Source organism: Macaca thibetana, chromosome 4 (genome assembly GCF_024542745.1).
Source record: "Macaca thibetana thibetana isolate TM-01 chromosome 4, ASM2454274v1, whole genome shotgun sequence".
NCBI lineage: Eukaryota > Metazoa > Chordata > Mammalia > Primates > Cercopithecidae > Macaca > Macaca thibetana.
In genome coordinates, this window is record NC_065581.1 from 120,256,744 (window position 1) to 120,271,494 (window position 14,751).

The 14,751-nt window shown below is 35.0% G+C and overlaps 1 protein-coding gene across 10 annotated transcripts in view; it reads right to left on the reverse strand.

Annotated features, from left to right (window-relative positions):
• The window catches only part of UTRN (utrophin), a 576,638-nt gene that overhangs the window by 22,270 nt on the left and 539,617 nt on the right, over positions 1 to 14,751 (reverse strand). For 8 of the 10 annotated variants that reach the window (XM_050787306.1, XM_050787309.1, XM_050787310.1 and 5 more), the window contains 4 exons: positions 10,532 to 10,668; positions 3,783 to 3,821; positions 3,493 to 3,558; positions 2,312 to 2,377 (listed from right to left, as the gene is read on the reverse strand). In XM_050787306.1, the coding sequence (XP_050643263.1) occupies positions 2,312 to 2,377; positions 3,493 to 3,558; positions 3,783 to 3,821; positions 10,532 to 10,668 (308 nt within the window). Of the gene's footprint in view, positions 1 to 2,311; positions 2,378 to 3,492; positions 3,559 to 3,782; positions 3,822 to 10,527; positions 10,669 to 14,751 lie in introns of those variants that run through there. The other 2 variants (XM_050787308.1, XM_050787311.1) reach the window with 2 other exon arrangements.

Here is a 14,751-nt window from a genome sequence, read left to right on the forward strand (position 1 = left end):
GTCAAGTAATATATTCATAGGCTTCAAGGATTAGGATGTGGACATCTTTGGGGGGGGCCATCATTCCGTTTACCACAAATGTCCTCATCATGTCCTTCTGATAGGACTTCTTATCTATTTCCTTTTTAGCCTATAAGATTCATGGAGACAATATCTGTATCTACAGACCTATTGCAGTATTGGGTGCATGGCGGTCGTGAGTTGGTAAATGATTAACAGGTTCTCCAAGAGAAAAAGGCCTTGATTTGTGGCATTTGCAACTTCTGTGATTTAAATACTTTTATCATGGCCAATTTCAAGTTCATGACTTCACTGAATGTGGAACTGGGAAAATATACATATTTGCACACCACCTGATAGAGATAATGAATCAGGAGTATTCAATCTTTTGGCTTCCATGGACCACATTGGAAGAGGAAGAATTGTCTTGGGCCACATATTATATACACTAACACTAATGAGAGCCAATGAGCTAAAAACAAAAAACAAAAAGAAAATCACAAAACAATCTTATAATGTTTTCAGAAAGTTTACAAATTTGTGTTGGGCTGCATTCAAAGCCGTCCTGGGCCACATGTGGCCTCTGGGTTGTGGGATGGACAAGTTTATAATAAATAATCCCAAGGGCATAGATATTAGTGAAATGAAGTAAAATCATTAGGGTGTGCTGAGTTTTGAGAGTTACTTTTGTTTTTGTTTTAATCTAATTTATGTAATTGTAACTATATATATATATGTACATAAATTATTTTTAAAAAGGCTCTGTTTAACAAACAGCTTACAAACATCCTGAAAATGTAAGAATCAGCTCTCACGATTGGCTCCAGCATACCATTACATGGTAGGTATATATTAATAACAACTATGTGTTGGATGGGTGAATGAGTTAATATATCTAATGACAGTATATTAAAATGTATTTGACTGTTAATGTTCTGACTTTTTTTCTTTTCTTTTTTAAAAAAGTTAATCTTTTCTGAAACAGTGCTAAATTTAAAAATAGTATTTGAGCATTACCTTTACTGTGTTCACAGGGCGTGACAAAACATTTTAAAGAAGTAAGATTTTGTTCTGAATTATTATCGTTTATTTCCTTTAATGCTTTGGCTATGGTCAGCCTTGAGGAAATTTGTTGATTTAGGAGAGATTCAAGACACTTAACTACTTTACATGAAATGTACACTAGTAGGTTAAATATGAAACAAACCTTATGAATACACTATTATTTTGATTTGGGAATTGTTCCACACTCGAATGATAATGTATAAATCTCTACCACATTACGGTCAAGTATTAAGATGCGATCTTTGAAATTTGAAATTGAAAAACCTCCTGATAACTTTTATTTATATGCATAATAATAAATAAAACAACGTTTAGAAAATATGGAAAGAGAACATTCTATATTTGAGCACTTAAAGTATTTTAACCTAGCACTCTCCATAGTTTTTTTTTTTAGTGAAAACACCCAACTACTATGTTTGACAACTTTTCTGTCTATTTTAAACCTTCCCATCAGATCTAAACCACAATAAAGCTTTGTAAGTCACATAAGCTTGACAGTATTAAGTCTTTTAGATATTATTCAGAATTAAAAATGTGAATTCCAGGGCACACACAAAAAACGAAAAGTTCCAAAGTAAGATGACACACAATAGTAGGATAATCAGTGATAAAATATTTGCTGAGAAAGTTCCACAACCAAGTGGAATATACACATGTGGGGAAATCAGAAATAAAATAATTGGCTAGAAAGCTTTTTAGTATATAATACCTTTTTAGTATTCTACAGTCAATGAGGCTTTTCTCAGTTGCTAATAAAATAAAACATTGGCAAAGGAGTTAACAGTTTTCAATGAAGGGTAGGAGTATACATCTAAGCACGTGTGGGTCAGAGTTGCTAAATGCAGATATTATGGAAAAAAAATGTTAGCTAGTGGAAGGAAGAGGATTTCACAGAAAGGGCAATCATTCTGTCAAATCACCTTTGCTAAATTCATAAGAAATATAAGACAAATGGAATGAATATATATACCTATTATTCTAAATAAAACAATCTGATTTTCCTGGGGTATATGAGTTGACAAATGTAAGATTTTTTCATTAACTTATATGAAACAAAGTAAATAAACATATTGAGTTTACACTACCATGGCTTGAAAGCATAAAATCTACGCAGAAATTGTTGGAACCACACTTAATAATTTTGATTGGGGTCAAGATTCAGAGCCATGTCAGTGAAGATTGTTTCTGACAGCCATAGTACAAGAACTAGCCTTCCCAGGCAGCACTGATTTCATGATTTACTTACACACTTCCTGTGGTGGAGCTGCTATCAGTGAGAAAAGACCCATTAGTCCTTTCCATCTGTGCCAGTCTGAAAAATAAAAATAAGGAGATTAGACAACGTGGCCATATAGGACACGGTCAATTGGATGTACATCCTTAATCATTTTTAAATTGTGAAAATTCTGACAAAACATAGAAAGATCCAAATCTCCTAACACAATTGTAAAACTAAAACATTTCATGTTGAGCTACCTTTCTATAACCACTGCCTTAATGCCTGTAGGCCTTTATCTTATGCTATGATGTAAAGTCTCCAAACTGACCTAATCTTCTAATTGAGCTCCCAGACCTAGGCTCTCCTTAACCCTCTAGTTGGTCTACATCGAAGTGAGGGTGACACTCTCAAACAAATAAAATGATGTTCTTCTCATAATAAACACTCTCCATGACTTCCTTTTAACTAAGGACATGATCCAACTCCTTAGTGGCTGAGTTTTTCATCATCAGACCTCAACTTTGTCTCTCCACTTTCTCACCTATTTCCCTTTCCCCCACCTGCAGTTCAGTAAACAAACCATGCTCTTTCCCAGCTCAATGCTTTTGAGTATATTATTCCATCAGCCCAAGACTTTCCCCTAGAAATTCTAGTTGTTCTAGACCCAGTTCAACTGTTACCAATTTTATGATGCTTGAATTAACCTTTCTAGGCATAGCTAGTTACTAGAACCACAGACACCTAGTATATACCACTTTTCTGAAAGTTTGTGCACACCATCAAGACCAGCCTACATATTATATTATTTAGAGACTCTAAAATAAACCGCATCCTAAAGCATTACCATAAATTTAATTATATATTATAATTCATATGTGAACCATCTCCTGAGAATACCTGCAATCCCACTTTCATTCACTGAAACTAGGTTACAGTATCTAAATTCTGTTTGTACAGTGTTTGGATTCTCTTTAGCTGGAGAATCACATCCTATTTAGGTTTACTTTTCATAGGATACATAGCAGGTGTTTGGTGAAGTACAAATTGCATCACGAAAATACAAGAGCCCAAATTCCAAATATACTGGAATCATAACTCCGGCAAAACTGCATTCCTTAAATCAAGGTATATTAATGATATTAGATTAATTAGAAATAGATACATTCTGGGTGGCAGTGCAGTGGAGGGCTCTGATCAAAGTTTCTTACCGTGTAGCATATTGTTCTATTCTTGAATGGGTATCATCATGAAACAGTTGAGGAGACTGTGAGGGGCTTTAAAGGAAAAAAACAAAGCAACAATTTTATGCCCAAGTATTGATAGATGTTACGATTAGAAATGTTAGGTTACTGAAGTAATGAATTTGTCATGCAAACAAACCACTAGGATTGTTACCCGGAACACAGAAGTATTATTTTAGACCAAGAGTTGAGTAAGACCCCCATGCTAATACCACTGATCAGAACACCTCTCCTGCACATGGACTCTGAATACTCACTCATAGTGCTCTGGCCACATACTGATGAGTGTGATAGGACTGCAAAGAGGGGAGAGGGAGACAAAAGTCACAGAACAAACACTTTAGAGCAATTTAAGACAAAAGCACTGGGGGTGTGGGGAGATTCTCAATTATCTTCCACTCATATATGTGGTTGCCCTGAGAGCCACTATGGGGAAATCAAAAGTAACAGAAGTAACAGTGTATTCTAGAGGAGTCACTGTGTATTCAAGAGTCTGCAGGGGCCTTTTCACAGATATTACAGGATATTTGTTACAGGATAGCAAATACATCTTTAAACAGTCATACTGGGGAAAAAACCAGAATGCTCGAAAATAACTCAAAATTATAGAATAATTGTAAAGATAATATTCTATATTATACCAAGGGGGGATGCAATCATATTTTTGTTTTTCCTAGAGAAGAAACTTGGTTAGAAACATGAAGTTACAAATGAAACACTACATTATATGTTGATGGCAGAGGTACAATAAAATTAGATTTTTCTGTTCTTCATCTAATTTTAAATGTAAACATTCAAACCCAGATGTATCCAAAGTACCTCAACTCACAGATCCCTTGAACAAACAGGCAACCTAGATACCACCCCTAGACCCCACCAAAAATGTCACATCATAAATAACACTGAAGGCAACTTCCTGAGATCATGATACATTTTCTTCAAAACAATGTTTTTTAGAAGTTTAAACTATGAATTGATACAAGAAAATTTGTTCTGCTTGATTCAGGGGCTTGTGTCTGGAGCCAGATCATTCGGTGTCACTCTTAATGCTGGGGATGTCGCATACTGCCTAGGAATTCCCAAGTCTCCATGAAATACTTTCAAATACAAGTGATCCTAATCAAAAGCTAGTTCCAACCCTAGCGTTCTGAGGAGGAAGGAGAGTAAATGAATGCAGAAAACGTAAAGTACAATGGAAATTATTTATTTAATTAAACAAAGTCTGCAAAAGCTAATAGTGATTGAAACAAAATTATTCCAAAACTTCTTGATTCTCCTATTTCCATTATACACACCTACTTAGGAAAAGAAAGTAGGTATGTATAATGCCTACTTTTCTCTTCATCTCCTATAGTGAAGTGCAGGTTGATGTCTGCACAGCAAAGACTTGTGAACATTATCTTATTGGGATGAAAAACTAAGACTCTTGAGATCTATTTTCAGAACCAGGCATTTATCCACACGATTTGCCAGAATATCTATACTGTCAGTAAACTTAATTTATAGATGTGCAAAATAGATACAATAACAATAAAACAACACAGTATTAGTCAATACTGCTTCCCCGTCACTGCTCTTCATTAACCCTGAAATATGTTAAATGTCAGGTGAATGATATGCTATAGACTTTCTAAAAACAGTAACTGCTAAAGAGATTATTTCTAAAATTCAAATGTAGCAAAACATATGCCATGAACTTCAAATAGAAGAAAAGTGTATATATTTTTCATCTTAATCAACCTTGGAAAAGCTCTGTCAAATTATTTGACTGGTTCTTGTGAACTTAATCCAGTTAGCACAAAAGTGATCCATGACCTAAGATGAGAATAGCCAGGGTAGAGAGCCGAACTAAAGGGTTTCTCAAGTTTTGTTATATAGTTGAAAATTTTCTAAAACAAGAAATAAAGATTAAAAAAAACCCTTGGGCTTCATTGACTTCAGAGAATTTTGATTTGTAGAAAAAAAGATTAAATGATAAGCTTTTTCATTTGATTTTGAAAGGGGAAAATAAGAAACTGCATAGATAGAACCTATCATTAAAAGGGCTTGGAAATAAGACCAATGCGTGTGTTAGTCCAGGCTTCAGAATGCAGCCTATCTCTGCTCTCCAGCATGGAGGCTGAACAGGTGATTTTTGTCAATCACACACTGATATTCCAGAAATCAGACTCTACTACAAATATTTAGATATTATATGAAATGTAATGCAGGCCAGGCTTGGTGGCTTGTGCCTGTAATCCTAGCACTTTGGGAAGCTGAGGCAAGAGGATCACTTAGTATCACGTAAAATGCAACCCAGGCCAGGCTCGGTGGCTTATACCTATAATCTCAGCACTTTGGGAGGCTGAGGTGGGAGGATCGCTTGAGCCCAGGTGTCTGAGGCCAGCCTTGGTAACATAATGAGACCCCATCTCCACAAAAAATAAACACATTAGCTGTGCGTGGTGTCATGATGCCTATAGTCCCAGCTTCTCGGGAGGATGAAAATTTTATCCAGAAGTTTAATCTACAAACTGATACGAGAAAACTTGTTCAGCTTGACTCACAGCCTTGTGTCTGGAGACAGATCATTCAGTGTCAACCTTAATGCTGGGGGGACACCCCCACAACTTCACACACTGCCTAGGAATTCCCAATCTTAATGCTGGGGGGACACCCCCACACCTTCACACACTGCCTAGGAATTCCCAGGGAGGAACGCTTGAGCCTGGGAGGTTGAGGCTGCAATGAGATAGTAAGCTGTGATTGTGCCACTGGGAAACAAAACTGGACCCCGTTTCAAACAAAACAAAACAAACAAACAAACAAAAATATATATATACACACACACACTATTATATTAATATATATACACACATATATATATTTGTATATATATATAAACATGTGTATGTACGTGTGTGTGTGTCTATATACATATATAATAGTTTTATATATAAAACCCAGACTTTGAAGAACTTAGTGACCCTTTTAGTGCCTTAAATTGTCAGTAGACTCTTCCTTGTTCTTTGTCTTCTGTCTTCTTCAATCCATTTGCCCCAGAGCAGGGTAAGTGGGATCCCTGCTGCTTTTACTTAAAGACCCCCAGTGACTCCCCATTGCTCTTAGAATAAACTCCAAACACCTTGGCATGGCTTAGAAGGCTCTTCATTATATAGTTCCATTTTCTCTCTCCACTGCCATTTCTTGCCACTGTTGCTAGTTTTCCACCCCCGTTTCTGAAATTACCTTGCCTCCAAGCTTTTGAAAATGCTTCCTTAGACCAGAAACTGTCCCTCTCCACCTCCCACACCAAACACGCAACCCTTAGCCCTATTAATCTTTCAGGTCTCAACTTAGCTGTCATACTTCCTCCCAGTCGGGTGTTAACTACAATCATAGTGAAACTTACATTGTATTTGGTTCTTGCTACAGCAAAGGCTTAAAAAAAAAAAAAATCTTTAAACTCATTTACTCCCCTTTAACCAATACCAGGGAGAGGTGTCTATTTTACTTTTTTTAATCTTTAGGGAAATCAATCTATCTCTTTAGCTAATAATAATTCTCACAACTCTTGAATTACTTTTGTTACTATTTTAGTTTGTTCCTCAGGTTTATTTTCAATGGAGTATTCTTTAATCAAACTCTACTCATTTATTGATTTATTTTCTGAAAAATTTTGCATAATTATAAAATTAATTGAATAAACCTTAGCATGGATTTGTTTACGCCCTTTTAGTAATAACTCATTTTCCCCATAAATCCCCTCCTCCATGCATGCATGGGCAATTACTGGGCAGAGGATAAAACGTTATATTTTGCAAGGATGAAAAAGAAAGAAGTGAAAGAAAATTCTAATTAGCTTCATAAATAACTTTAACACATTTGCCACTTTGCTGGTTTTTCTCCAATGTTCTCCTCCCACGAATAGGAGAATAAACAAAATCAAACTTTTTTATTACCCACTCACATAAATTGTGACACCAGAAGATTAAGCGGTCCTGTACTAGAAAGGGCTCAGCCGAAAAGTGAACTATATCAAATCCCGAGAGCTCGGTCTAAGATTAAAAAAAGAAAACCTGCCCACTACATCCAGTAGTTCATAAATCTTTCCAATAAGGATCTTGGGGCATCTGATACAAGCTCACACTCCTTCCTTTTTCCTCTTGTTTCCTCTCACTAAAAATGCTTATAAATTCATTTTCAGTTGAATGAATTGAGGTGAGTCATTTTCAGAATTATACCCCAAAATCACAGTACAAAATTATTTGGCATGCTTTTCTGTTAACTTTTACCTAATAGAGCCACTCAGAATAGGATGACTGATGCCAGTGATTATTTTGACATTGAAAGGCAAATTAAAAATGTTTTAAAGGAGTATAAAATACACATCTATCTGCATGATTCCTGTGAAGGGTGTAGGTATTTGGGATGCAAAATGTCAACGGTTTAGCAAAAGATTAAAAGGCACATCACTTAGTTCAAACCTATCAAATTATCCCATAAATTAAAGCACCAAGTAATAATTTTGTGCCTCAGAATTATCCATTCCAAAGGTTAATTGGATGGGAGACAAAAAAGGTACAATTTTGTCTTTATCCTAAGGCGTCAGCACAGTTAAAACATATATTATCTACTAAGACAAATAAGAATCTATTAACACACAGGCTTTTGAAGGAAAGGATAAAAGCATACCCACAAATCAAAAAGAGGACCAAAAGTCTACTGTTCCTGAATGTATTCGAATAGCTCTCTTTAAATTGAAATTGCTTTATTAAAATCTTTTCTAGGGGCCGGGCATGGTGGCTCACGCCTGTAATCCCAGCACTTTGGGAGGCCAAGACCGGCGGATCACGAGGTCAGGAAATCGAGACCATCTTGGCTAACACGGTGAAACTCCGTCTCTACTTAAAAAAACAAAAAATTAGCCGGGCCTGGTGGCGGGCGCCTGTAGTCCCAGCTTCTCGGGAGGCTAAGGCAGGAGAATGGCATGAACCCGGGAGGCAGAGCTTGCAGTGAGCCGAGATTGCGCCACTGTACTCCAGCCTGGGCGACAAAGCGAGACTCCGTCTCAAAAAAAAAAAAAAAAAAAAAAAAAACTTTTCTAAATTATACTATGCAAAGGAATGTTTAGAAAGACATAGATCTTAATTGTACACAGTTTGATATCAAGTGGAAAGAATATATCTTAAGTGTACATAGTTTGTTACCAAGCAGAGTAATCATAAAGTTGAAATTTTTTCTTACATTCTGTATGTGTATGTGTTATACATGGACCTATCTAAATATGCATTTGCATTGTATTTCTTTCTGTATACACACACATGATATTACCTATAGAGAAAAAAAGGTATCTCCTATGCTTTGGCTGTGGTCTTTCTTCCATTTCTTAGCCATTCCACAAATAAAAGAGATAAACCGGCACATAAGTTTACCAAAGTTTGAGGTCTACAGGGATTTTTAAAAAATCGATTTTGGTCTGCAGACCAAATAGTGTATTCTTCTATTTTGACATGTTTGAGACATTGACTATCACAATGCACTAAAATATTACTATTCCCTGATTTTCTCTCATGTACAAAATAAAATGAACTATGAATTTGAAGGTTAAAGTTTCATTTCACAAAAACTACACTTTACATTTTGTATACTTCTTACTACAATTTTCTCTATTTTTTGTAAAGTAGAAAACTTCACACTTTTGAGTTTCTCTTCTCTAGTCATCTGAGACCCTGTCTTTCTCTGACTGGAACTTCATTATGCTGTACAACTAGGCACTCTGTTGATGATTAGTAATAAAAGCTCATTTTCCCCAAGATTCAACCACAAGAAAATGGCCTTAGCAGGAATATTTATGCTGACGTATGAAAAAGCAATTCAAAGATTTAAAATCTATTTTGATCCTAACACATAATTGTTTGCCTTAAAAATACTTCTTTGCATTTTTTTCTGGGTTATTGAAAAACGTTTTTTTCTTTTCATTTCAGGCCATAAATTCTTATTCCCTTTGCTTTATAATCCCATAGTAATTTCACCATCTTGAAGCTTTCATCTATGCTAACCAACTCAAATTACACACTTGGAAGACATTTTTTCTATTTTATGTAATATATGAAGCTATCTCAGTTTGCTGTCTTCATTTTCAATAAAAAATAGATTAGAAACATAATGTGATATTTTAAAATTTTAGCATAAATATCTGAATCAACAGATTATTATTAATAAATTTATATTAAAGACATGCAAAAAGAGTATAAAACATACTATGAAAAATAGTAAAATACCCACCATAAGGGGAAAAAAAGGAAAATAAATAAATAAAAGAATGAAAGACTATATAATGCCACAATTTAAGTATTTTTAGAAAGAAATGACCAACAAAAAAGATGACACCAGTGTGTATTAAGTTTGACATATTAATATATATTTTTAAAGCTTAAGGACATGTACAAGGTTAAAATTGAAATTTTTTTCTATTTTATGTAATATATGAAGCTATCTCAGTTTGCTGTCTTCATTTTCAATAAAAAATAGATTAGAAACATAATGTGATATTTTAGAATTTTAGCATAAATATCTGAATCAACAGATTAAGTATTATTAATAAATTGATATTAAAGAGATGCAAAAGGAGTATAAAACATACTACGAGAAATAGTAAAACACACCCCATAAGGGGAAAAAAAGGAAAATAAAAGAATGAAAGACTACATAATGCCACAATTTAGGTATTTTTTAAAAAGAAAAAGAGATGACCAACAAAAGAGATGACCAGTGTGTATTAAAGTTGACATATTAATACATATTTTTAAAGGTTAAGGACATGTGCAAGGTTAAAATTGGAATTTTGGCTGTGACACTGTCAAAAATGAATAGTAAAAATTCATGTTGTGAAGACTGATTCCAAGTTTAATCCACCTCCTCTAAAATGCAATTGGTATTAAACAATTTCTCGTGTTATTAACATGAAAAAGACAACATCATATATAAATGTTAACACTAGATTTAATATTAAAATCAAACTCACGTCTCTAAGTTGTCACCTTCAAGAACTGTCTGGACAGGCAGGTAACCAAGTCGAGGGTGTTTGGCAAAGTACTTCTTTGACCTGAACTTGTTCTTAAGCACCTTTGTGAAGTCTCGTACATCTTCCCCAGACGTTGTCTATAAGGTTGAAAACAATTACACTTCTCTCAGTAAAATGGAAGGCAATAGCTATCTATAAAAAAATCTGAGCAGATGTAAACTGATGCAATTAAATGTCAACAGTTTTGGTAGTTTTATGCATTTTTGAAATAAAGCACAGTCTCATGAAAACACTTGGCAATAAGAACTCATCACTAAATATATACAGTGATAAGTTTATAATTTTTCATTCTCTGTTGAAAATAAACCATAACTAGTTCATTTCCCCAATACTTTAAAACTTGGGCCAAAAAGTAAAATTAGTTTTGGAAATTTTTCCAAACTAATTTTTCCAAACTACTGGCTGGTGCTTATCACTAAAAAATTTTAAATTTGCTATTACTTTAGTGATGACAGAGTATTGTGGCTATTATGTGGTTTTAACTAAGCTGAGTTAATGGAAATTAGCCATATAGCTGATGCTGGCTACACGCAAGCCAGCATATATTCTAGTGGGGAAAAAGAAAAGACAATAAACAAGCGAGAAAGAGCAAGGCCACATTGGTGCTCTGTTTGGGAAGGAATACTGTCGATTTCTTTGTCCTTTCCTAACTAGGTAGACATATAATTATTTTACCTGAACTATATTTTTAATAGTGGTATAAAATGTTACTGTTCCCTTAGGTATTTCTAAATGATTAGTTTGATAATCATTTAGGGTGATATGGACTAACACTACCCCAACCCCACCTACCCCATCATCCTATCCCATGAACTATTGTTCTCCAAGCCCCAGTTTTCTACTGTACATCACAATTCTAGTTTCTCTTTGCAATACAGATATCAACTGTGATCCTTCTGAAGATGTATTTAAAATATTTACGTTATCTGCATAGAACTTAAGCCCATGATCCTCTGGTTCCAACTTGACTGCTCAACTTACCACTCATTATACCTCACTACCTCCTCTTAGAGACAGAAAGAGAGAGGGAGGAGGAGGAGGAGGAGGAGACAGAAACTTTCTTGTAATCACAGAAACTGAGTGACAAGTATATTTGCTTACCTGCTGCCTGCTCCCTGTCCCCGCCCTTCAGCTTTTCCTTCACAACATGCATGCCCAGGACTCACAGAAACTTGTTTTGTGGACAGAAACTTTTTTTATTTTTTTGAGACAGAGTCTCGCTCTGTCACCCAAGCTGGAATGCAATGGCGTGATCTCAGTTCACTACAACCTCTAATCCTAAGTTCAGGCGATTCTCATGTCTCACCCTCCTGAGTAGCTGGGACTACAGGTGTGCACCACCACACCCAGTTAATTTTTGTATTTTTAGTAGATGGGGTTTCACCATGTTGGCCAGGCTGGTCTGGAACTCCTGATCTCAAGTGATTCACCTGCCTCGGATTCCCAAAGTGCTGGGATTACAGGTGTGAGCTACACCCAGGCAAAAATTAAAAAGCAAAACAAAGCAAAACAAACAAACAAACAAACAATTTTTGAAAACAACTAAGTTCTGAGTCAACCCCTATATAGTTTTGCCACTTTCTATCCGTTCCCATTCTATCAAAACATGTCTGCTTCTAGTAAATAATTAAGGGAACTTTTGATTCTCTCGGCTTGCAAAGCAGAGATGAGGCATGATTAAGCTGCAGCTACTTATCATTTAAAATTCATCAGTTTTTACACTGACAAAACAAAAACCTGCAACAAGGTGTCAGCCCCATGCTATCACCAGGCTTTGCCATCAGATTCACAATGACCAATCTTTTCCTGAATAACTGAATATTAACTACATAATGATCTGCAGTTATATGGATATAGGCCTTCCCAAATGCAAAGCAAAAGTGCAGAAGAAAAAGCTATTCATGAAAAGAAAAATAATTCAAGGAAACCCTGTGGAGGAAAAAGGGTTGTTATAAGATCTGACCATTTGAAGGTATTCAGCTCTTACCAGGCAGAAAAGGAAAAACAAACAAACAAACAAACAACAACAAAAAAACCCGATTGTAGTTGGGAGCAAATAAGGAAACTTTTAGAGAAGGAGTATCTGGGTTTCAGAAAAAAGCCAAAAGGATATATCATCTACTATAAATGATTTTCACATCTTTTGCAATGGTTATCACAACTGCAGATAATTTAGTTTAGAGATATGCTTACCCTAAATGTTTTGGTAAGGAAGGAAAAAAAAAGAAGTTTCCATAATAGAAATATATAAAGAAGACCTGTGTGTAAGGATAAGTATGTATGATCCAATTTATTTCTTTGTCTGCTCTTAGTACACTGTTAATATAGACAGAAATACTTAATGAGCAATGGACTCCAGCTTTTACTTGGGAGTAAACTCCATACCTAGCAATGCAAAAGTTTTGATCTCTTAGGCCAGTGGCTTTCAAGCCATATTCAGGTCTTCAACTCACAGCCCTGAGTGGAGTGAGTGGGTGGGAGAAAAGGCCAGGTGAGCAAGGCATCAGGCCCCTTACCCAGTGTACCTCAGAAAGGGTATGGTACAGTTTACACTTCAGTGGTTTTCAGTACCACTGATGGTTAAAAAAACCATCATCACTATCCAATTACAGATCATTTTCATCACCCCAAAGAGAAACTCTGTACTCATGACCCTTCTCCTCCCACAACTCGTGGCAAGCATTAATCTACTTTCTCTATGAATCTGCTTATTCTGGACATTTCATATAAACAAATTAATATAATACATGGTCTTTTATGACTTGCTTCTTTTACTTAGCATCAGTTCTTCTAGTTTATGTATATCTGAGTTCCAACATGAAATCTGGTTTGTGAAAAAATGACAAATTATTCAGAAGTGCAAGTTCAATTCCACAGCATACATTCTTTAGCTAAATATTTTCAAGACATGAAAGACCAAAGCAAAACCAACCAATAAACAAAAACAACCCCTCTCTATCCCATGCACAAAATAACCAACAACTACTTGCTGTCCCAAAAAGTTATAGCAGTTACTGAAATTAGAGTTGCTAATAATACTCATATTTATATGTTTTTTTAAAATAGTACACATTCACTCAGAAATAGCTTATTTCCTTGGGGAAAAGCTAGCATGAAGAGTTGTAATCTAAGAGCATTAACTCACTAGTGCCACAAACTTTATGCAATATTAAAAGAAAAAGTGAAAAGCAATTCATCCCAAGGAATTAGAGATTATATTCAGGTTATCAGAATGTAATTCTTCAGCTGGGGTAGAGCCAATAAAATGAATTTAACCCATTTTTACACCGAAAATGTTAAAACATTTATATATACTTGGTCTGATTTTTATTATATAATGGTAGTACCTAACATTTTTCTATTTTAAAATGCTAAAGTAATGGTTTGTTTAGAAAAAAAGAAAAAGAAAGAAACAAAGAAAAAAAGAGAACCAACCACTTACCATAATAAATATAACCAAACTCAACTCTATCTTTACACTAGGTACGATACAGTTTTCTAATTTTTAAGCAAATAACTTTTGATATTACAATAGAAAGATAAAATTGAAAGGAACACTCATTACTACACAAATTACCCAACATTTTAAATGCATTTCTTGGAAGATTCGGTTTCTGTTTATTCCTGTAAGAAAAGGAGAACAGATTTTGCAGATCCCATTAGATCAAACACAAGGGTAACATGTTAGCATAGGACCTTGTACCTTATAAATTGTTTTCCTTCAATCTTATTTAACCATCATGGCCTCTCAGGAGATTATCATCAGGTTTTTGAAGCCTAAGTAAACTCACACTAAGCCTTTGATGGACTCCAGCCAAGTTCAGTGAGGAAAAAAATGTTTTTGAAAACCTGAGTCTTTAGAAAAATGGAACTGTTTTAAGTTTTGAAAGAGAAAGACTCCATCGCCATTCACTAAAATATCTAATATTGCATCCTAAATTTTTCCTTCATATTAAATAAAGTACTGCTTAGATGACATGTGGTTGGTTTTTAAAAAAATTGTATTAAAATGTCATTTTATAAATAGGCTGGATGCAGTGGCTCACACCTGTAATCCCAGCACTTTGCGAGGCCAAGGAGGGTAGATTGCTTGACCTCAGGAGTTCGAGACCAGCCTGAGCAACATGGCAAAACCCCGTCTCTCTAAAAAAAAAAAAAAA